Source organism: Antechinus flavipes, chromosome 4 (genome assembly GCF_016432865.1).
Source record: "Antechinus flavipes isolate AdamAnt ecotype Samford, QLD, Australia chromosome 4, AdamAnt_v2, whole genome shotgun sequence".
NCBI lineage: Eukaryota > Metazoa > Chordata > Mammalia > Dasyuromorphia > Dasyuridae > Antechinus > Antechinus flavipes.
In genome coordinates, this window is record NC_067401.1 from 382,657,681 (window position 1) to 382,681,007 (window position 23,327).

The 23,327-nt window shown below is 40.5% G+C and overlaps 1 protein-coding gene across 2 annotated transcripts in view; it reads right to left on the reverse strand.

The window, feature by feature from the left end:
- MFSD4A (major facilitator superfamily domain containing 4A) overlaps positions 1–23,327 on the reverse strand; it is a 66,661-nt gene that overhangs the window by 19,544 nt on the left and 23,790 nt on the right. For both annotated transcript variants that reach the window (XM_051998528.1, XM_051998529.1), the window contains exons 2-4: positions 15,695–15,893; positions 14,292–14,534; positions 6,664–6,832 (exon numbers count right to left, since the gene is read on the reverse strand). In XM_051998528.1, the coding sequence (XP_051854488.1) occupies positions 6,664–6,832; positions 14,292–14,534; positions 15,695–15,893 (611 nt within the window). The remainder of the gene's footprint in view (positions 1–6,663; positions 6,833–14,291; positions 14,535–15,694; positions 15,894–23,327) is intronic.

The following is a 23,327-nucleotide window of genomic DNA, read 5'->3' on the forward strand; positions in this document are numbered from 1 at the left end:
ATGGTTTTAATTTCTTCACCTGGAAATTGTCCCTTTGACCATTTATTAATTGGAGAATGGCTTGAATTTTTATAAATTTGAGTCATTTCTACATATATTTTAGAAATGAAGCCTTTATCAGAATCCTTAAATGTAAAAATATTTTTCCAATTTATTGCTTTCCTTCTAAACTTGTCTGTATTAGTTTTGTTTGTACAAAAACTTTTTAACTTAAAAAATCAAAATTATTTATTTGGTGTTCAATAATGAGCTACAGTTCTTCTTTGGTCACAAATTACTTCCTTCTCCACAGATCTGAGAGATAAACTACCCTATGATCTTCTACTTTGCTTATAATATCACTCTTTATGGCTAAATCATTTCAACCTTATCTTGGTATACGGTGTTAGGTCTGGGTCAATACCTAGTTTTTGCCATACTAATTTCCAATTTTCCCAGTAGTTTTTGTCAATTAGTGAATTCTTATCCCAAAAGTTGGGGTCTTTGGGTTTGTCCAACACCAGATTGCTATAATTATTGTCTATTTTGTCCTGTGAACTTCACCTATTCCACTGGTCAACTAGTCTATTTTTTTAGCCAATACCAATGGTTTTGATATCTGGTCCTTCTTTCAACCCATTCCACAGAGTTGCTGAGTGAGCAAAGAGAAGGTGAACCTGGAATCAGATTTGAGCATGGCCACCCACTCCAGCTTTTATTTGCCTGCCTGGAAGTCAGCACAGATGATGCTTTCTCTGCTTCACTTCTGAGTTTAAATCCCCAGAGAGTTTAAACCACCCTCCAAAAGTCATACATGCCACAAGGAGTTACTATTTTCATTATAATCAGTATCCACTTGAATATTTCAAGCGTCCATGATTATATTCAGATGAATAATTCTTCCATTAATATATGACCTTTTCATGCCTTTGTAGCCAATTTTTAGGAGTTTCTCTGAGTAAAAATATCCATCATCTGGTAACCAACCTGGTAAGGAGCTTTTGTGACCCTGGCTTCACTGGCTCTCAAAACAACAGGCACATAGTGTCCACAACTGGTCTGAGGCCTAAAAATTGTTTCAGTTTGGGAGGACTTCCTGGGGCTTAGACTGGATCAATATTACTCACAAAGGCATAGCAGGCAACTTTAGTGAGGTTTTATTTTTAATAGTGATAATAGAATCGAAGAATCAGAAATCATTTAAGGAATCCTCCCTAAAATATCCCTGACAAGCATCTAAAACAGGGACCTTTTTGTATTATAAACCATAATCTTTTTTATATTCTATGGACCCTTTTGTCATTCTATTGAAGTCTATGGTCCCCTTCTCAGAACAATGTAATTAAATGTGTAAAATAAAATACATAGCATCGCAAAAGAAACCAGTTATATAGAAATACAATTATCAACATTTATTGGTTTTTAAAGTTCAGGGACTTCAGTTAAGAACCTCTGATCAATCAATCTACATATGTATGTATATATATATTCCTGTATATATATAAACACTAGCTAAGAAATGTGGATGCAAAGAAAAGCAAAAACATGGTCCTTTACCTCAGAAACCTTATATTTTAATAGTTGTTGCCCTTTTTTCTTGAAAAGGACCAAAACAATTTCATTATGTTAGAGTTAAGTTACAATGTGTCTCAGGTTAATTGTACACTATTTCAAAGTCCGATTCTTTTTGTACAGCAAAATAACTGTTTGGACATGTATACTTATATTGTATTTAATTTATACTTTAACATATTTAACATGTATTGGTCAACAGGCCATCTGGAAGAGGGGATGGGGGGAAGGAGGGGAAAAATTGGAACAAAAGGTTTGGCAATTGTCAATGCTGTAAAATTACCCATGCATATAATTTGTAAATAAAAAGGTATAATTAAAAAAAATAAGTTACAGTATGTCCGACTGTGGCTGATCAGACCAATATGAGCTCAGAATGCTCTGCTGCAGGTCAGACACAAATAGTCCCTATGGAAATTTGGGGTGGATTCTCTAACTTTGTGTATCTTGTGTTTCTTCTGAGCTAATTCAGCCACACCATGTTGTGTGGTTCTGTGCTAGTGTCTCCCATGTCATGCAATCATTTCTAACGTTCTTAAGAGATACCTTAAGAGGTTCCTTGTATCACTTTTTCTGACCATCTTATCAGCAGTTGCCTTATGTGAGTTCTCCACAAAATAATCTTTTTGGCAAGTGTCCATTTGATATTGGAACACCATGGTCAAACCAATGGTGCTCTCTGCAGTAGAGTTTGAGTGCTTGGCAGTTTAATCTGAGGAAAGGACCTAAGTGTCTGGCATCTTGTCCTCCCAGGTGATCTTCAGACTCTTCCTAAGATAATTTAAATGGGAATGATTCCGTTTCCTAGCATGGGGCTGGTCCACTGTCCAGGTTTCACGGGCATACTACAATAAGGTCAGCACGAGAGCTCTGTATGATAGTCAGTCTAATACCTCTCCTCTCCCACACTCTTCTTTGGAGTCTCCCAAATTCTGAGTTAGCTGTGGCAATGTATGCACCAATCTCATTAGTAATATGGACAATTCTGGTAAGAGAACTTATCTGCAGGATTCAAAACTTCCCATTTGCTGTAACTGATGGTTCCCAATATGGCTGATGGAGGACCTGTGTTTTCTTGGTGTTAATTATTTGGACAAAATTAGCACAAGCAGCAGAGAATCAATCCATATTTTGTGGCCTCTCAGCTTCAGATGCATTGGCAAACAAGAAATCCTGCACCGACATTCCTTCCACTTTGGTTTTGGCTTGTAACCTTTTTAAGTTGAAGAATTTGCCATCAGTGCGGTAGTTAACTTTGATTCCATATTTGTCCTCATGGAAGGCATTTGACAACATGGCTGAAAACATGACAAAATAGGCTGATCCTACACCTGGAAAAAGGTCAACTACCTGAGAGCCAGGATCTGAGGAACAGCTAATGTGGTGTTTACTGCCCAATGACTCCCGGAGAAATGCAGGAGCAGAGCAGAGGTCTGTATACAACATTTGTAGAGCTGACCATGCCTTTTATACTGTTGTCATTAGGGCTTATGGAAATTATGTCCAAATTTGGTTCATCTCATCTGTGTGGTATATCAGTTTCCTGACAGTTCTGGACAACAGACAATGCTCTTGAGCTTTCCTAGTCCCCATGGAATGAAACAAAGGTGTGTGCTTGCTGCCATGATTTTTAAAAAGCCATTCTAACGAGGGGAGACAATAATATAAAGGAGGGATGGAAGAGGCGAGATGTTTTATGTTTTGGAGTTATTTGGAGGTAAGGAGGAAGACTGGATCTCAGAAAAACAAGGCAAAAGCTTCCCTATTAGAACTCAGCGTAGTTCCAGGAGTAAAGTTAAGTTTCTGGAGGGGAAGAAAGCTTGTGAAGGTAGCAAAGCTGGACTTTGCTTGAAGACCTGTATGAAAGGAGCATCTACTACTTCCAGAAGCAGCCCCTTCCACTTTGGAATTACTGGAAATTTTCCTCATTTGAGCCCTGGATTATAGCGTCCTCATATGTGCATCATATTGTGTGGATACGAAGGAGCAATCAGGCTGTTCATTGGGCGTCCCTCACTTTTACTATGTCATTGCCCCACTTTTTTCTAGGTTGACATTTCTCTAATGGCCTTAATTACTTTGTTTCTCCCGGATAGTTAGTTATTCATTGGTAGAGTGTTGCTGGCTGCTTACCTCATCGTTTCTCTCTTCATTACCCTCTGAGTGATTCTCAGCTTTAGTGCTTTGGAGACTGTTAAATTCCAAGATTTTTGGTTATATATCCCCAGAAAAAAAATTGATGTTAAACAGATAGGTCTTTGTTTCAGGGTCCTTAAAAGAAAAATGACGTCATTTCCTGTAGGCAACCCAACGTCTTTGCCTTCGCATATTTAGTTCTGGAACCAGATCATTGTCCAAGGCAAATATGCTCATGGACGTGCTCCATAAATTGTCCATCTAATTGCATATTATTTTGTGGGCAATAGGCACTCTTCATTCTCTTTTTCCCCATGTGGGGAATTAGGCTGAACTTTTTTGAATTATTAATGAATTTTATTTAGGAGGCTCTGTACTGCTATGATCTGCAAAGAGGAGATTCTAGAGGACTCCATTATCTATAAAGAATTCCTCTTTAATTTAGTATCTATACTGAACCCTTCTATCACATCTTCGGAGTGATCTATTGTGAAATATAAGGCTATCCTTTTTTTTCTACTATTATCGAGAATTCCTTAAATGTATATATATAATATATATTTTCATAAAGTTTTTATATGGATTACAAAGTAGATATATGAGTTGTTATTTGTTGATATTCTCTTGGTTACTTTTTTGAGCAATAATGATAAAAATCAATATTTTTCTATATTTTTCCCTCTTCTTAGACACTTTGGAAATCGATCCTTCATTGCCTTAAAAAACAGACATCCTCTTATGTAAATTTGATCGAACCCTGCTTCTTTTCTCCTTATTTTCTTCATTGCCTTTTTTTCTTCCTCATGAATCACATCTAGCATGGTGATGCTATAACCTAAATTTGATAGCTTTATTATTCTTGGTGTTAATGAAAAGGGTAGTGGGAGTGGCAGATTATTATTGCATGTAAAAATGAAGACATTTATTTTTAAAAACCTCAATCAATGAAAGATTAAAACCATGCACAGAAGAAAATCCAGAAAACTTAGATAAGCAGGAGAGTTTTTATTATTGTGTCAAATTTAATTTATACTTACAAAACAAAGATGTACATAATAGAAGTTCATACTTGTATATACAACTCTCTTCTCTTCCTTATATATTGAAATATTTGTGTTTCTTAAAGTTGGGAAGAGTGTGCAAGAGCCACTTCGAATTGGCTGTTTAAGAGCCTATTCTGATTATTAAATTTTAACTGTGGTCATTTATGTTTCCAAAGACTACAAGCCATGTTTTGACCCTTAATATCAATCTGTATTATTAACATTTTCTCTATGATGGAGAGAATATATAATGCAGATTAAATTTAAATGTGTGTTGTGCTTATATATATATACATACTATATATTATGTATTATATGTATATGTGTGTGTTTTTCTCGGAGAAAAATTGTTAGACATTTTCCAGAATACCACTGGTTAAGTTCTTAAAAAAAGGAAAATGTTTAAAAGAATAAAGTATGTGATATAAATGGGCGACTAGGTGGCGCCATAGTGCACAAGATACTGAGTTTAGAATCAGGAAAACTCATCTTCCTGAGTTCAAATGGGACCCCAGACACTTATTTAGCTATGTGATGCTGGGCAAGTTACTTCACCCTGTTTATCTCAGTTTCCTCGTCTGTAAAATGAGCTGAAGAAGGAAATGCAAATAACTCCTGTATGTTTGCCAAGTAAACCCCAAATGGGATTGCAAAGAATCGGACATGACTGAACAACAACAAAAATGTGATATGTACTTCTGTGCCTCCTTAAACCTTTGCCCTTACTTCTGAGTCACCTTTCCCAGTATTTTGCATTCCCCTTTTATGTGCTTAGTTTTGTATTGAAGGGGTTGAACATCATTATCTGATCAGTCAGTTTGGAGGGTCCTCTTATCCTTCATGAAGCTTTTCCATCTCTTCATCCTCCGTGACTGAAGTCGGCACAAATACTATAATGATTTTTAAGGTGGCATTTTTGTAAATGTCAGTAAGTGCAATATGATGTGACCTAATGTCTCATAAAATAATATTTCATATAACCTTTGGTAACATGATAAAAACAACCTTGGTGCCTCCTTTATTTGCCTTTCCAAGGAGAGCTGTGAACCATTCCTCTTATTTGGCTGCAACTTCCTTTCGTCTTCTCGTTTAATTTTAGTAAGCGTGTCAAGATCAATATGACTCACTTCTGCTAGGAATATGTCCCATTTATTGAACAAGGATCATAGGATTGTAACCTGGGATTCGAGCTAAGCCCAAGATGTTTTTCATGCTGGGATATTTGTAGAGGGAACTATGATCCTTAATTGGTGGATAGAAAGCTGGTATGATACAGAAATCCTGTGTTAGAGAGGATGTCTTATTGTAGGAGGTGATTGTGTCCCTATTCCCTTCTCTTGTGACCCTCTCTTTTCCCTCCATGGTCAAGAGAGTACCTTTAATAGCCATCTCTGTCTCTGTCTGTCTGTCTGTCTCTCTCTCCTCTGCAAATGTCTGAAGTTGGATTTGAACTCAGCTCCTGACTCTAGGGCTGGTGTTCTATTCACTGTGTCACCTAGCTGTCCCCTGGCTTTCTCTTAAATGGACTAATTAAAAGGGTCTTTTGTCAGCAGCACTGGCTGCTCCATCAGTTTCTCCTTTAAGGTTCCTTTGAGCTGCTGAAGTGGACACCACACGACATTTTTTCATTTAACACCATCTGCAATCTTGTGAGGTAAGTTATGCAAGTCTTGTTATATTAATTTACCGAGGAGGGAATTGAAAGTGAGAAAGGTGACATGACCAAGATCACACAACTGAAAAGGGCTGTCTCCCACTTTCTGCTTCTCTTGCTTGCTCTTCTTCCCTCTTTCCCAAGAAAGAATTCAGAGGCTAAGCACAAGCCACTTCTCTGAATGCTTCCCCTTGGGATTCCAGCTCAGCTTTGCTGAAGGCTATCTGTGAAGGCTCCAGCTCCTGCCTCTGAGAGTTAAAGGATCAGTAAAGCCCTTACCTGTTTCCGACTGTGCTTTAGTAGGCAGAGAAGAGGAATCCTCCTTCTCAGGCAGCTCCATTTGGAGGGCAAGCTCATCAGTAGTCAGGAGCAGAGGTTTTTTCTTCGGACAACAGGGCACCATCCGTTCCTTGGACAGCAGGAAGAGAACCGAGATGGGCACTGGCAGCTGGATTTGGGGGTGGGAGCGGAAATAGTCAGCATGGCATGGGAAGACCCCTACTTCCCATCTGCCTTCTCTCTTCCCCAATATATTTAGAATCCAGAATTTCCAGGCACAGACTCTCTTACAAGAATCAAACGGGCAGGCTCCCTGCCTACAATGTATTCTCTGCTCATTTCCACCTCTTAGCCTACTTGCTTTCCTTCAAAATTGAGCTCAACATGGAATCTTTCCTGATCCCCAACTGCAAAAGTTTTTCATTACCTTGTATTTATTTGGTAATTGTCTACAAGTTTTCATGTGATGGCTAGGCCTGGATTCAAATCCCTCTGGCAACAGACCTTCTCTGTGAGACGCTGGTCAAGTCATTCAACTTCTTAGTATCCTAAGCAGTTCTCTAAGATTATAATGTTCTATTTCTTACTATTTTTTATTAAAGCTTTTTATTTCCAAAATATATACATGGATAATTTTCAACATTCACCCTTATAAAATCTTGTGTTCTAAAATTTTCCCTCCCTTTCCCCTATCCTCTCCCCTAGACGACATGTATAAAATTATAATTTTCAAAGAAGGTACCAAATGGCATTCCTATCTATTTTCTTTACATCAATTATTTCATAGGTTCTTTTCTCATCCCTACCCCATGTCTATCTGTGCTTTTCTGTTTCTGTCTCTGTCTCTGTGTTTCTCTAGCTCTGTCTCTTTCTCTCCCTCTCTGTCTCTGTCTGTCTCTTCTCTTTGTTTATCCACACACATTGTTGTTGTTTGTCCTTTGTTCTCAAATGGAACTATGACATCAGGAAGATGATGCTATGACATACAAGTGAATTGGATTTAAGTGTGGGAGGGCTATACACAAATACACATACACATATATACATGTACACATATATGTATATATCTCTCAATCCACTTCAAATGTAAATTCCCCTCTTGACTCTGTTCCTTTCTCTGGACTTTGTCATTATGTCCCAGTTGCTTTCCCACCTTGGAAGATGCCTTCTCCCCTTGGGCCATTTCCTCCCATTGGTTAGCCCACTTTTAGTTTCTCTTTCTCAGTTCCATTCCTGACTCTCCAGACTTTACTTCTCAGCATCCCCCTTTTGCAACTCCCTTTAATGTTTTGTCTTTCTACATGGAAGTTCCTTGAGGGCAGGGATAACTATGTTTGCTTGGATTTGTGTCTCTAGTCCTTAGCAAAGTGCTTAACACACACACATATGTATATATATAATATATATATGCTTAACACATATAGCAAGTGCTTATTAAGTGCTTTTTGGCTTATTAACTAACATGACTTCACTTAACATACTAAGATATGTTTATTTGGAAGCTAGAGAGTGGTAACTAATTTTACTTCCACACTCACCCTCCAGGATCTCAAGGCATTGGATAATTTTAAGGTGATGAACTATTTAATATATAAATTCACTTTCTATAGTATGATCCATTGATCTGGTGGTAGCCAGTTCTAACTCTTCCCTTCCCATACTGTGTCCATTTTCTAGAGGTCCTTACCCATGGGTAGCTTGAACTTAGTTCCCCAAACCCAGGTGTCCCAATTCCCAGGCTCTGCTGTTAGCTTAAGCTTTCTTGATCATGGGAGACTTAAAAGTTTGTTTAATGGAGCTATTGGGCCAGTCATCATCAGCATCCTTATGAGTCATTCTTTATTATGGGTTTTCTCTTAGATTTGTACAGGACTTTATGCTGTACAAAGCAATTCACTGTTATCGGCTCTTCTGATCATCAGCATTGCCTTGTGAGCTAGGCCTGGCAAGAACTACTCTCTTGTTCTCCAGAGAAGGAAGCTGGGGATCAGAGATGCCTTTTCCCATTTGCCCAAGGGACCCCCCAGTAGCTGGCATGTTGGTGTATGTGGCATTGGGTGGGAGGACGGCAAGAACTAGGAACAAGAGCTCCTACCGCTGAGGTGCTGTATCAGGTCCTTAAAGTCTTAGATCTAAAACACCATTCTGCACTGTTCCAGACACACCTGAGTAGACATAGAGGAACTCAATGACATAATAAATGTTCAAGCATTTATGTCACCAGAAATACAGGATCTGGAAACTAACAAATCTGTCCAGTCTTCAGGCAGGGTTACATGTTTACTCCCCAAGGACTTGGGGAAAATGGATTCTGTTTCTGAAACAGTCCCCCGGGGACATGTGCTAATCAATCTCCTCTCAGGGAAAGTTTGCTTCGTGTTGTGCTTTACTTCTTCCTACTGCAACTGGTGCTCATGTCCTTAAACTTGGTTCAGAAAGAATGGAATTCTCTCTTTCCTAGAAAGCTTTAAGGTTCACAAAATGCTTTCCATCTGTGATCTCACTTGATTCCTCCAGCGAGGTAATAAAAGCATTATTATTTCCATATTAGAGATCTGGAAACCAAGTCTCAGAGAGCCTGACTGACTCTTAGAGTCACAGGACTGGTAAGTGTAGAGCCATTGGGAAAGCTCAGGGAACCACTGGGAAAGCAGGGAGAAGCCATGTTTCTCTCAAGATATAAGGGAGCTAATTCAGCTGCTCAAGCACTCTGGTCCCCTCCTAGACCAAATATCTGATCCATTTAGAAGCAAGGGACCTCCTGGGCATATTGTTGTTGTTCAGTTGTTCTCAGTCATGTGCTGCTCTCTTTGACCCCAGAGCGGGGTTGCTTAGCAATCTGCCATTTCCTTCTCCCGCTCATTTTACAGGTGAGGAAACTGAGGCAAAGGGGGATAAGTGACCTACCCACGGTCACACAGCTAGTAAGTGTCTGAGGATAGATTTGAACTCTGAGATGAGTCTTTCTGACTATGGCACTTCCTAATGGCCAAAATCTCTTAGAAAAACCACAACATCTACGTTGTATTTGTGTTCATTTTGTTAAACATTTCCCAGTTGAATTTTAATTCGCACATCTCTGGTCTACCCCGCACTCCGATTTTGTAAATGAGGAAACAAGCCAAAAGAGACCGGGATCCTCAGATCCCAGTTGTGACCGCCTGGCTGCCTCCTCTTTACCTTGATGTCTCAGTGCGATGGCGGATGGGGAAAGGGGGAAAGCGCCCCACGGAATGACCTGACCTCTATCGGGACTGAAGATCTAAGTCAGCCCCAAGGTGAAGCAGGAGTTTAAATTAGAGTCGGTGGCCAGAGGAGACTTCCCGGAGGTGATGGTGGAAGGCGGGCTCCCAGATGATCGGGAAGTTGGACTGAGGAGGTGGTCAACAGGACAAAGAGCCTGACTCCAGAGGTCGGAGACCCGTCCTGTCTCTCTCCCTCTCTTTCCTTCTCTCTCTGTCTGTCTCTCTGTCTTTCTCTTTCTCTCACTGTCTCTGTTTCTCTCTCTCTCTCTCTCTCTCTCTGTCTCTCTCTCTCTCTCTCTCTCTCTCTCTCTCTCTCTCTCTATGTCTCTCTATCTGTCTCTCTCTGTCTCTCTCTCTCCCTCTCTCCTCTCTCTCTCTCTCTCTCTCTCTCTCACACACACACACACACACACACACACATTCCTTCCCTTCCCCCTTCTCCAATTTACAACCTTGGAAGCTATTAGCTTGTTAGTTAAGCCCCAGACTCTCAGCATATAAAGTCCTCCCAAATTTCCTCTAATTGCTAGATTCTTACAGACTAGTCGGCCATTTTTGACATAATAATCTTTTGGTATTACAAGAGAATCTCCTTGAATTCTTTCAATCTTGCTACAAACGGTGACTCACACACTTCAGCTACAATTAGTTAGCTCTTTGGGTTGTGGTGAGGATGAAATGAAAACTTCCGTAAAGCACTTTGCAAACTTTAAAGCCCAATATAAATTCTAGCTATTAAAGAAGGGGAGGATCTTCCTCAGCTCTATTAAATGGCATGGTGTGAATGTGTAACACTTGGCAAACTTTAGAGCGCTCTAAAATGCCAGCTGGTATTATCACTAAGCCCAGCATCCCCAGCTATATTTCAGGACCATTGACTTTGGGTCCTACTAAGTGGTAGCTGGAGTTCTTCCTTTACGAAGGACTACAAAGAAAAAAGGAGGGCAGTCTAAGAGGGCAGGATGGGGATTTCCATTTCCCAGTGGGAGGACTGTTTGTTTTCTGACTGAGCCAATAGAAAAAGCCCGGAAATCCTCTGGCAAATACATAACAAAAAAAAAAAAAAAAAAAAAAAAAGCCCAAACTAAAACAAAACAAAACAAAACAAAACAAAAAAAACACAACAAAATAAAACTCTGGGATCTCACCACTATGGAGCCTGGGCTTTGACACTAAAGCTTAAGCTTCCGGCTTCCTGGCTACTGGAGTCCCAATCTTGATACATAATCGCAATGGCCAGAGCTCCTTCCCCTCCAAGGTGCCCATTGACTGATCTGGCTGACAGTCATTGTTTCTAGAACAATGGGTAATATGGGTGAAGGGTGGGGCAGAGTGAGGAAAAAGGGACTGTCCCTGAGAAGCCCAGTGCAGGTGCTGACCCAGAGGAAGGAAAGAGGGAGTCCGGGGGTGGGTGATGAAAAGTGGGGAAGAGGAAGAGGAAAAGGCTATCCCAAGAGATGGTTGGGGATGGGAAGGGATAGCCCCGATGGCCAGTTGCCTTTGCCCAGCTGGATGGAGGGCTGGAATGGGGATGGCTCACCCTTCTGGAAGGGAACTAGCAGCTCAGGCTAGAGCTGACAGGCTTATAGCAAGAGATGGCAAGGGACTCCAAAATGGGATGGACTCTCACTCTCAGGATTCCCTTGACCCAAAAAGAATCATTCTATTTAACTCTCTGATAGCAGAGTTCAAATTCCAGCTCAGAATTCAGTATCTGGGTTTATTTTGGGTATGTCAACAGGCCTCAGTTTCCTCATCTTAAGACAAGGGATTAGACTAGGTGATCCTTAAGCATACTTCTAAATCCAAAAACCAAGGGGATAATGTAGATGCTAAGAGCCGCACATTTATACAGCACTCATTTGACTTTCATAATAACCCCATTTTATAGATGAAGAATTGGCTGACCTGTCCAGAATCACACTGATGGTTAATGAATAAAGCAGGACTCAAACCCAGTTTTTTCTGTAGTCTAGCCCAAATGCCTTCCTGATTTTACTAGGTAACCCAACATCCTAGCGTCTTATCCCATCCACTAGCCTTTCACTTTGTTCTGAGAGACCACCATACCCAAAGAACTATTCCCAAGATCCTAAGGGTTCTCCTATGTCAGCTTCTCCACCTAGGCTAAAGCCCAGAGAGGAATGTTTGTGTGGCTAATGGCAGAGCCAACATTACCCCACAGACAGTGTAATGGGTGAGTCCTGAATCTGCTTCTCCTTTGACTTTGTGGTTCAAAGGGGAGGTGGGAAAGAGTGGTCTCCAGGTCCTATAGTGGAGTTTCCATTCCACATTTCCCCTTTCTCAGTTTCCTACCATTGCAAGCCCTCCCAGAAAGAATTTCATACACCCCTGTCCTGTACAGGAACTCCCCTAAATATCTTGGGCAGAGAGAAAATCCTAGAGATCATAGATTTTGAGCTGAAAAGGGCATTTGAGGTCATTAGTTCAATCCTCTCATTTTACAAAAGAACTGTGACCTAGAGATGTCATGACTTATCTGAAGTCTCATAGTGGTTCAGTAGTAGAGACAGAATTCTAACTCAGCTCTTCCCTTTGTATCAGATCCATTTCTTTTGTGCTTGATAAGGTACTACCCTTGCACAATAGATCATGCTTTCTCCCTCTTTGCCCTATTTCCCAGTCTAACCTCAATCCCTCTTGTTGTCCCTCCTTTTTCTTGCATTGGGGGAAGAAAACAGCAGGTCTTTGTCTTCTGCAAAACAACCCTTCAGAGATCTGAGACTAGTTCTGAAACCATTTTCCCCCAGTACAACCATCTTCCCAATTTCCTTTCATATTTTTCTCTTCCATATTTTAGTCCCATTACACTGGCAGCTGTTCCCCCATCTCCAGTCTCCATGAATGTGCCGGTCAACCCCACACCTGATCTGTATTCACTCTTCATTTTTACTTATTAGAATCTTTTTTTTTCTTGCAAGATGCAGCTTCATTGAAGCCTCCTCAATTTCTCCTTCCCCTTCTTGGTTCTCCCTTGCTCATGTCTCAGCCAGGAATAATATTTTTCTTTCTGAATTTTCCTATAGACATTGTCTACTTTGCCTTTATCATATCTGTCTTATATCATATTTATTTGTGGATTTATTTTATCCCCCATCCTAAGGGTTCCTTGGGGACAGAAAACCTTATGGGTTTTCCCCTTTGTAATTTCATGCTGATTGGTACAATTTTATTTTATTTTGGTCTAGACCTGTAAATTAGTATAGAGAACTTCCAGTAAAAAATTCTTTCTAACAATTCTTATCAGCAACTGTTCTGTAATTTTTAATCTTAGAGAATTTCCTGGGCCATGGAGAAGTTACATAATTTGGCCAGGTTCACCCACCCAGTGTTTGTCAGAAGCACATAGACAGATCTTCCCGAGACCCCCTGTTAGCGGTATATCTATTGTATATAATTGATTCTTAATAATGTTGAACTTCATTGTGTTGCACTGCAATAAATTGGGTCAAATCCTTCCTGATCATATGTTCTCATTTTCCAAGCCTTTCATTATTTGGGTTGAGGAAATTGAAGAAACTGAAAGGATTGGAGCAGCAAGTGATGGTGGGAATTGACTCCATCTCATGACTCAATTCTGGAGCTAACTTTGTTCCCTTTCTATTCAATTATGGGTTTAGCCCAATTTCTGTCTTATGAGAAAACTTCATTCAATTGTGGGAATCTGGAGAAGCCTTATTGTATTGTTTGAACCTATTCCTGCATAGCTGGGAAACTGAACCACCTCTATGGGATGCTTAGAGACCCTTAACTAAGGATCTAGGTTATGCTGACCAGAAACCAGTCAAAGCCAAAGATTTATACAATGAGTTTTCTCACAATTGTACATCTCAAGCAGCCCACATACCTGAAACCTGGCCTTGTACCTGTATCGATCATTCAAATATTGTTTCCATGTTCCTTTGGTTATTCACAAACACTTGGGGGAAAAATGGAATCCTTCCTTTTCTGATTTCAGGGAATTGTACCTATTCACTCTCCCCCTCATGATTTAAAAAATCCCTAATCTTTCCCCTAATTAGAAATCAGATTATCTAATATTGTATTCTGGTTGTTCCTTTTCCATTAATTGGTCTTATTTGATTAATTTTTTTTTAGCACATAAAAGTCTGCCTTCCCCTGTATTCAGGGTCCAGGTCTAAGTTGAGGAGACATGGTCTTGAATTACTGGTCAATTACTATGCTCAATAAATATGCAATTTTTGATATTTGCAAAATTGCAAATAAAACAATACACTCAGAAGATCAAACCTTTGTTTCCCTTTCACAGGGCACTCCCTTCCCCAAAACATCTGGACTGGTGGGAAGTCATTCCCACACCCACCGGTATCCTACCCACCCCCACTCTGGTTTGGTACTCACGTTTATTAAGGCCATGATCCAGAAGGCATAAGACATCTGACTTCCTACCCAGGTGTGGGTAGGCAGCTCATGTCGGGTCAGGTTGGGCAGAACATGGTGAGGGGTCAAGATCTTTCGGAAATGGGGGCTGCCGCCTCGGTCATGGTTCGTGGCATTGATTGGCAGACAATCAGTCTCAGAAAGGAAGGGGTCAGCGATGAGGGGGCTCAAAAGAGCACCAAAGCCCACGAAAAAATGGAGAACCTGGGAGGGAATAGTGGTGAAGACAACCAGTGTAAAAGGGGACTCAGTCACTTCAAGCTTTGCTAAGCTCCAGACATCTCACCCTCTCCCATCTCCTATAGGTTCATAGGATTTACAGGCAGAAAGAACCTTGAAGCGAGCTTAGTCCATCTCTCTCCTTTCTGATGGGGAGGCAATGGCTCACAGAGGGGATGTGATTTGCCCAGTGATCACCCAGTTAGTAAGAAGCAATGACTGGATTTAAATCCAGGCCCTCTGGTGCTTTTTTTGCTGCCTCATGATGCACAGTGGGGGCTCCTGCAGGCACTAAAAGTTTGGAACAGATGACCCCGTATAGTTCTAGTTCTGACCTCCCATTAGGGAGACTGTCCCCTGAGGCAGAAAAAGCAAAAAAAAAAAAAAACAAAACGGAATCAGGAGTGAGGTGGGTTGCACTGGGGCTTTCTCCCTAAAGGAGACCAGAGAACGCAAAATGTTAGCACTGAAAAGGACCTCATAGGTCATGTAGTTTAGTTGCCATTTTGTACTCAGATGGGAACCGACCTGCCCCAAGTCTCATAATGAGAAAATGGCAGACCTAGGATTCCAGTCCTTGTCTGCAATCCATGACATCAACCTATGGCACCTGCCTACCTTTGGCTTTTAAAAATAGAACTTTTTGACTCTTGCCTCCCTAGCCCCAAATTGGGGTGGGAGCCCTACTCAAGCTTAGGAACTGGTTAACTTCCTGAGGAGGAACAACCAACACAGGGGAAGGGAAAGTGAAGGAACTGGAACACCACAGTGTTTGGGAGGAAGATGGCCAAGGTGGGTGATGGGGAAGGGGAGTGGATGAAGACAAAAGCTGGGTGGGGGGAGGAGAGAGAAGGAGTACTGACTTTGAAATAAGAGGGCCTAGAATCACACCCCATCTCTGCCACTTACTACCTGTATGTAAGTTGTTTCACATCCTTGGGAATTACCTTATCTATAAAATGAGCTGGGTTTGCTGATTCCTTGGATTTCTTATAGCCCTTAATTGTATGAGATAAATGGAAATTGGAGACTTGGGGGAGGGAGGAGAGAAGGTCGAGTTAGATAAAAATGGATTGTGTAAGAACGAACCCGGATCACCATCACCACTTAAAACGGCCCTTTTCCTGATCTGTCCCCAGGCTCACCTGGAGGAAGACGGCAGAATCCTTTTGGTAGATCTTCACCAACTGCATGTTGGCCACTGTGTCTATGAATCCCATGGCCAGACCAGCTACAGCTATGACTGTAGCCAACACCTTCACATCTTGGCAGAGGGGGATGACAGCAAACACTAGTGAGATGGTCAGAGATGAAGTGAAGAGGACGCACAGTGATTTGGCCAGCCTGGGTAGGGAAGTAGGTGGGGAGTCAGTGAGGTAGAGAAACTCTTCCTCTGGGTATCCGCCGTGAGGCCCGTTCTCCTCGCTGAGAACACTGCCCAGAGGAGCCCCTGTCACCCCTACTAGCTATGGGACCTCAGGCCGATCACCTGGTCTGGGCCCCATCATATGAGAGAGTAGAACTAAGTCCTCCATCTCCCATAGGGAGGATTCAGAGGAAAAGGGGCTCAGAACATCTGGATGGATGGATACCAAACGCAGGTGGGTGCCAGGGAAAAAATTAAATTTTGTACTCTGGCTGGGAGTAGAGAGCTAATATTATGGTGGGCGTGGAAAACTCCCCATTCTCATCCATTAAAAAGTATTCACATACAGGTGTTAAGTCTCAGATAATAATAGATCACAATTACTAAACACTTTTAAGGTTTACATAGCACTTTCCTCACAACTCTGTGAGGCTGATAGTAAAAACATTTAATATTCCCATTCTACAGAAGAGAAAATAAAACCTGGAGGTTAAGGGACTGGTCTGGAGTCACATAGCCAGTGAGTACCTGATTTTAACTCAGGTGTTTCTGATTCCACTACCCACTGTCCCACCTAGCTGCCTCTCTAAAACAAAATGCATGCTTCCTAACACTATAGCATCAGAACTAGGAAGGGACCTTTAGAGGCCATTAAGGCTCTCATTTTATAGATGAGGAAACAGAGTTTAAGTGACAAGTAACTTGAAGCTTAAGAAGTGACTTCTTAGGTAGTGTCTGGTGTGGGATTTGAATCCAGGACTACAAATGTAAATTACTGGCAATTACATTAGCCTCTCTCAGGGTCTGTCTTTGGAAAGCTTCCTTTCCCATTCTTCTCTTCTCCTTTGGCACACAATGAGTGGCAAAGAGTCCCCTAGAGACCTTGCAAGTCTCCTCTGCTAATGAGAGCAAGCCCAAAACGAACTGAGAGAATAAAGTCAGACAAGGCTGGAGGCTGTGGGATGGGGACGTCTCGAAGGTCAAGGGGGACATTCTGGAATGGTTTTGGTGCTGAACTTGGTGGCAGAAGGATGAAACAGTGACCCTAGAGGTTCTGAAATTCCCACGCCCTGGGGAGAAAATGATAGTTTCCAAAGCTGTGGTCTGTGGATATCCCCCTGTCTTTATCTGTAGAAGAAAATTGTAGTTTTCTACACTTCCCTAATCTCTTCCATCTTCTATTAAACTCCTTTATCTCAACTGCCTCACAGATTGGTTGACTTTCCCCCACTGATAGCTGCAGTTCGTTATTTTCTTGGTTCTGTTTCCAAGCAGGTCTGATAGAGGAGATTACTTATCATGTGCCTTCCCAATTGGTTTGCTGAGTGGGAGTGGAGGCTCCTTCTTACCAATCTAAGGCTTTAAAGAGGATCTGTCCCCTTGTGGTCACCTGGGGAACCCAGTCTCTTAGACTCAGAGTGGGCTCTGAGGGGACGAATTTAATGTGCACATACCCTTTCTCTTTTTTAGGAGAGATAAGAACCTGGACCATATCATTAGTGACCAGGCTGACATTCAGTATGACTGTGATGCAGAAACCTGGGAAGTGTTTTCGAGTTGGCAGGGACCTGAGGAATCAACCTGGAGTCCATGGGTAGATTTCAGGGGATCCATGAAGTCGGATGGGGAAAAGAAATCACATCCTCACTTTCACTAATTTGCCTGCAAAGTTATCATTTCTTTCAATTATCAAATTCAAAGAAAATATTCTAAGAAGGAGTCTATAGGTACACCATAGTGCCAAAGAAAGTAAGGGTCCATGATATACAGAAAGGTTAAGGACCCTTAAGGTAGTGTGATCTTCACATTTTGTTTTTGTTTTGTTTTTTCTTTTGCTGAGGCACTTGGGGTTAAGTGACTTTCCCAGGGTTACACAGCCAGGGAGTGTTAAGTGTCTGAGACATATTTGAACTCAGGTCCTTCTGACTTCAGGGCTGGTGTTCTATTCACCTAGCTCCTCTCCAACCCTGATCTTCACATTTTATAGAAAAGGAAAATGAGGCACCGGGAGGTGACTTGGCCAAAGTCTCACAGTCATTTTCTTGTCATCACTTTCATGTCCACTTGCCCCAAAGGTGTCTTAGCATTTAACTCAAGGTCTTACACATAACAGGTGCTTAATAAGTGCTTATTGAATAAACAAATGTAGCTACTTGCTGCTAATCAAAATCTTTATTGTGAAGCTTAGTGCAGGGACAACTTATTTATGTACAACTATATAAGTTCTGAAAATTACTACTTCTCTAGGCTACTGAGAGGTTTTGAGCCTTCTGATAAAACAAGCCATAATTTTTCGCAAAATAAATGTTGCGCTGAAAATCTAGATTTTCATTTAAAACATATTTTTAAAAAGGTCTTTGTAGCCCCCTTCCAAATGTGCACCTGGAGACTATCTATATTACCTATCCTTGGTTTCAGTCTCTGGCAATGACAGTCCAGGACAATCCTCCCTTGAAGTCCTTAACCATAAACTTGCTCTTCTACTTATATTCACTTGTAGCATTTGCAAAGACCTTTTCTTCATGATGATAGAAACTAATTTGATAGGCTGCTAAAAGCTAAAGTATTAATGAGTATTCACTCAACTTTTAATAGAGTTTTACTAAAGAAAGGGAAAAAAGATAAATAAGACATGATCCCTGCCCTTAGTCCGTGCTCTGTTACTTACTCTAAAAGAATAAAACTTTATTCACTCAACTTCTAATAGAGTTTTACTAAAGAGGAAAAAAAGATAAGTAAGATATGACTCCTGCCTTTAGTCCTTGTTCTGTTACTCTAAAAGAATAAAACTTTAGTGACTATTCACTCAACTTCTAATAGAGTTTTAGTAAAGAGGGAAAAAAAAAGATAAATAAGATATGACTCCTGCCTTTAGTCTTTGCTCTGCTATTTACTTGAAAAGAGTAGTTAAATGACCTTCCAGCTTTGAAGATCATACGACTTCTAATCTAGTTGGAGAAAAAAGTTATTTCCATTTCATTCAACTCAGCAAACATTTACCAAGTATGTCCTAAGTTCAAAGTACTGTACAGGGAGTGGGGGAGAGAAGGAGGAAAGAAAAAATCAATAAGACGTGGGTTCTTGCCCTCAAGAACTAGCCACCAGAAGACTTCTGAGGTTTAGTAGGAAGATAAGCAATAATCTATGCTTCAGTGGTTCTGCCTCTTTCCTAGAGTTTACCCAATGCCCAACCAGATCTTTTCATCCTATATAACTCTTGTCCATGAAGTTGGACTTGAGTTCAAATTCTGCTTTTGGTGCTTTCTATTTGTGTCACTTCACCAACCTAGACCTTGGTCTTCTTCCCTAAGTGAAAAGGTTGGACAGGTTGTTCTCTGCGATTCCTTCTAGCTCCCAATGTATCATTTTGGGAATCTGTGTTTTCCAACAGATGGTGAGAATCTACTCCTTCCTCTAGACTTCTCACCATTCTTTGGGCAGCAACAAGGCTGCCTGTCCATTAGCCTTTTCCCTAACCACATGATTAGGCCGCCTCCTTTGGAATATACTTTTTCTCCCTTAAAAGCTAGTCCCTGAGGATATCACATTCATATAGACTTTTTTCCCTTGCACAATCAAATATTTGAAAATTGAGGCTCATCTAACAGGACAGGTAAGACAGACATAAATGGATAGATTTGATACATAAGAAAGAAAGGAAATAATAAGAAGGAAAATTGGAAATAAGCATTTATTAAGTACCTGCTGTGTGCCACATATTGTGCTAGGAGCTTTGTAAATGTTATTTCATGTGATCCTTACTATAGCCCTGGGAGGTAGATGCTATTGTTATCTCATCTTCATAGTGGAAGAAGCCTGTGTAGATAAAGATAAATTGATTTGCTCAAGGTCACACAGCTAAGGATATGAGGCTGAATTTGAATTTAGGACTTTCTGCCTTTTGTCCCAGTATTCTACACAGCATACCACCTAGATAATGTCCAGCTGAAGGAATCAGAGAAGGATTCATTGGAGAGGCAGCGTATGATTTGGAACTTAAAGAGAATATTGAAATTTCACCAGGTAGAGATGGGGTGGATGGGGTATATCAGGGAATGGAATTCCACTTCTATGGAACAGTGTGGATAAAGTAAGCAGGCTTTTCCCTTTTGTTCTGATTTTTCTCTTACAACATGACTAATATAGAAATATGTTTAATATGACTCTCTATATATAACCTATGTCAGATTATTTGGGGGGAGAGAAAGGGGACAAGTTTGGAATTCAAAAATAAAGGTGAATGCTGAAAACTGAAAAAAGCAAGAAGTATGGCATACTTGCGGGATGACAAGTTATGCAGTTTGGCTTAAGGATTTATAAAAAAGGAAAGTAGGAATGGGAAAGTCACTTGGAGCCAAAGTGTGTAGTGTGGATCCCTGGCCCAAAGTTTGGCTGTTATTGAACTGGCAATAGGGAGCCCTAAAGGTTTTTGAGTAATGGAGTAGCTGGATCAGCTATGTGCAATGCAATGATTTCCTAGAGAAGGCAGCCTAGGGTGGAGTAGAAATGCAAAGTTAATGCCAAGATCAGCCAGGAGGATCTTCCAAGTTGTCCAGGTAGGAGGCAATCAAGTCTGAGCTAGGTACTGCCTATGGGAATGGAAGAGGATCAACAGATGCGAGGGAGATGATATGCAAACTCTCTGAGTTAAATGACAAAAGATTGAAAAATCAGTTTGAGATAGCCAAGGAGAAGTCACATGGCTGCACATGATCAAGGGCCCTTGGAAGAATATAGACTATCCATGCTGTGAATTTGGGGGAAGAAGAGATTATCAGAAGGGATTATCAGAAGCAAAAAGGAGATTGTTGGGAGGGCTTTCCAGGAAGTGGGAAATGGCTGGGACTAAACCCCTCTTGGGAACCTTCCCAGTTGACAATTTTCACCTTAATAGGAATTTTTGCTGTGTTATTTATTTGTTTCACTCATTCCTGTCTCTTTGTCCCCATTTGGGATTTTCTTAGCAAAGATAGCAGAGTAGTTAGCTATTTCCTTCTCTATTCATTTTACAGGTGAGGAAACTGAGGCAAACAGAATTAAATGACTTGCCCAGGATCACACAGCTAGTAAGAGTCTGAGGCCAGATTTCAACTCAAGAAGAGGAGTCTTCCTAACTCCAGGTACTCTATCTAGTGCTCCATAAAGCTGCCCCCTTAGTAAGCATTATTCTGACTTAATGCTTTGTCATATGTGTAAATGATAATAATAGCCCTAACAGAGCTAGTGACAAAGATTTGGGAATGCAAAAATGTCAAGGAATATACTCCCAAATGGGTCCTGTCCACAGCTGCAGATGGATGGATAGTACCGGATAATGACCTGAATAAATAGGGATCTGATCAAAACTGGGATAAATCACTTAAGTTCTCTGGTATGGGAAAGGAGAAAGTTGGACCAGACTGTGTCTGAGGTTCCTTCTGGTTCTGTTATTTTATCTTTCAGAAGTGTTTGAAGAGACCAGCCAATATGGTAGAATAGGAAGAAGCAATTTAGCTCAGCTCCCTCCATATCTTCTTCATTAAAGATCTACTCAGACTGAGTAGTGATTGGGAAATCCAAAGAGGAAACCCAGAAGGGTCATTTTTTAGCACAAGATCACAAGTTTGTCTCAGGCAAGTGAACAGAGCAGGCACTATGAAATAGGTGGTCTCAGAGAGCAGACACAAACCTCGAGAGCAGAATAAGGCAGCCTGGCTGGTGTTTAGACCCCAGAGAGGGATTGGGAACTCAGACTCAGCCCTTGAGGATGCTGCACTATCTCTCTAATCCTAAAGAGGGAATCTTTGACTCAGTCCCCAAGCAAAGAATGGAGCTCCAGATACCAGGACCACAGATCCCAAGAATGGGTATCCCTGAGCCAGATACCCTGGAGCAGAACTGAGTTGTCTCTCGTGCCTCAGAGAGGGGAATCTCAGAATCAGTCTCAGAGCATAGAATAAGCTCATTAGTGCTATCCCTCTGGCCCAGGGATAGAATCACCAACTCAATCCCTGGCACAGAAAAAGAAGCAGTGTAGAGAAAATCCCAGATTAAATCTGTGGTCCCAAACAGGCCCCAGAGACCTCCCTCAACTTCAATCTGGACCTCTGCAAAGAACAGGATTTTAATGTGCTAGTTCTATGTCTTTAAAACTGGCAGAACTTCCAGCTAGCTGTTGGGCTGAAACAAGCCATCTCTCTGGAACTCTAACCCAAGGAAATCTAAAACTATGTTGGTCACATCCGAACCAGGATCTGGAGCCTAGAATACTCAGGGGAGTTGTTAGATTGCATAGGGTCCAATGAAAATTTGCAGCAACCTGGCCCATGTCACCACTATGATTCTTAAAGAACACGGTACTAAATCTCTGAAGAATATGGTATCATGGCATCAGATATGATAAGCCAAGAATATACAAAATCACAACAGTCCTACCATAAGAGTTAGTGTTTAAATTTAATACAAAGTTCCAATTTGAGAAAGAAAGCTGGAGGAATGAATAAACAACTAGAAAAATAAATAAGGTGCTATGATGATGGCAGATGAAAGAGAGTATCTTCAATATACCTACAAACAAAGCCTCAAAGGAAAAAGTAACTTCACAAGTTCAATTAGAGTTTCTAGGAGAAATGAAGCAAAAGCTTCTAAAAAAGAATTTAAAATTCATTTATAAATGAAATGGGAATGCTAAAAAAAATTAGAAAAGAAATGAGAACCACAGAGGAAAGACTTGGAAAAAATAACAGTTTAGCAGAGGAGTTATTTATCAAAGTAACTTTTTTTTTACACAAAACTTTATTTGGATAACTGAAAATGAGAACAGAACAAACAGCAAATGATGACAGTGTGAGACAATATGAAGTATTAAAACAATTCAAAAGAAAAAATAAGATATTTTATATAAAAATTAACCTGGAAGACAGATCAAAGAGAGAGACAATAATCATTTATCTTAAAAGCAATGACCAAAAATTTTTTTAAAAGATCTTGGATATCATTTTTCAAGGAATAATAATAGAAAACTGCACAGGCATATTAATATAATGTAGCAAAATGAAAATAGAAGGAACCCACCAACTCCTTTATGAAAAAAAAGAAAACTCCCCTTAAGTGTCATACTTAAAATCTATAAATCCAGGTCAAATAAAAATATTACAAGAAATCAGAGATTTCAAGTTCTAAGGAACCACAACCAATATTACATGAGATTTAATAACTATCATTTTAAAAGATCAGAGAGCACAGAATATGATATTCAAAAAAGCAAAAGATAGAATGACTTACTCAGCAAAACTGAGAAAAATCTTATAGGGAAAATATTGGTCTTTAACTAAATAAAGGATCACTAAACATTTCTGAAATACAAATACAGAAATCAAAAGAAACACAAAAAAGGTAAATACAAGGATATAATTGGAAGGGGCTTCCAAAGG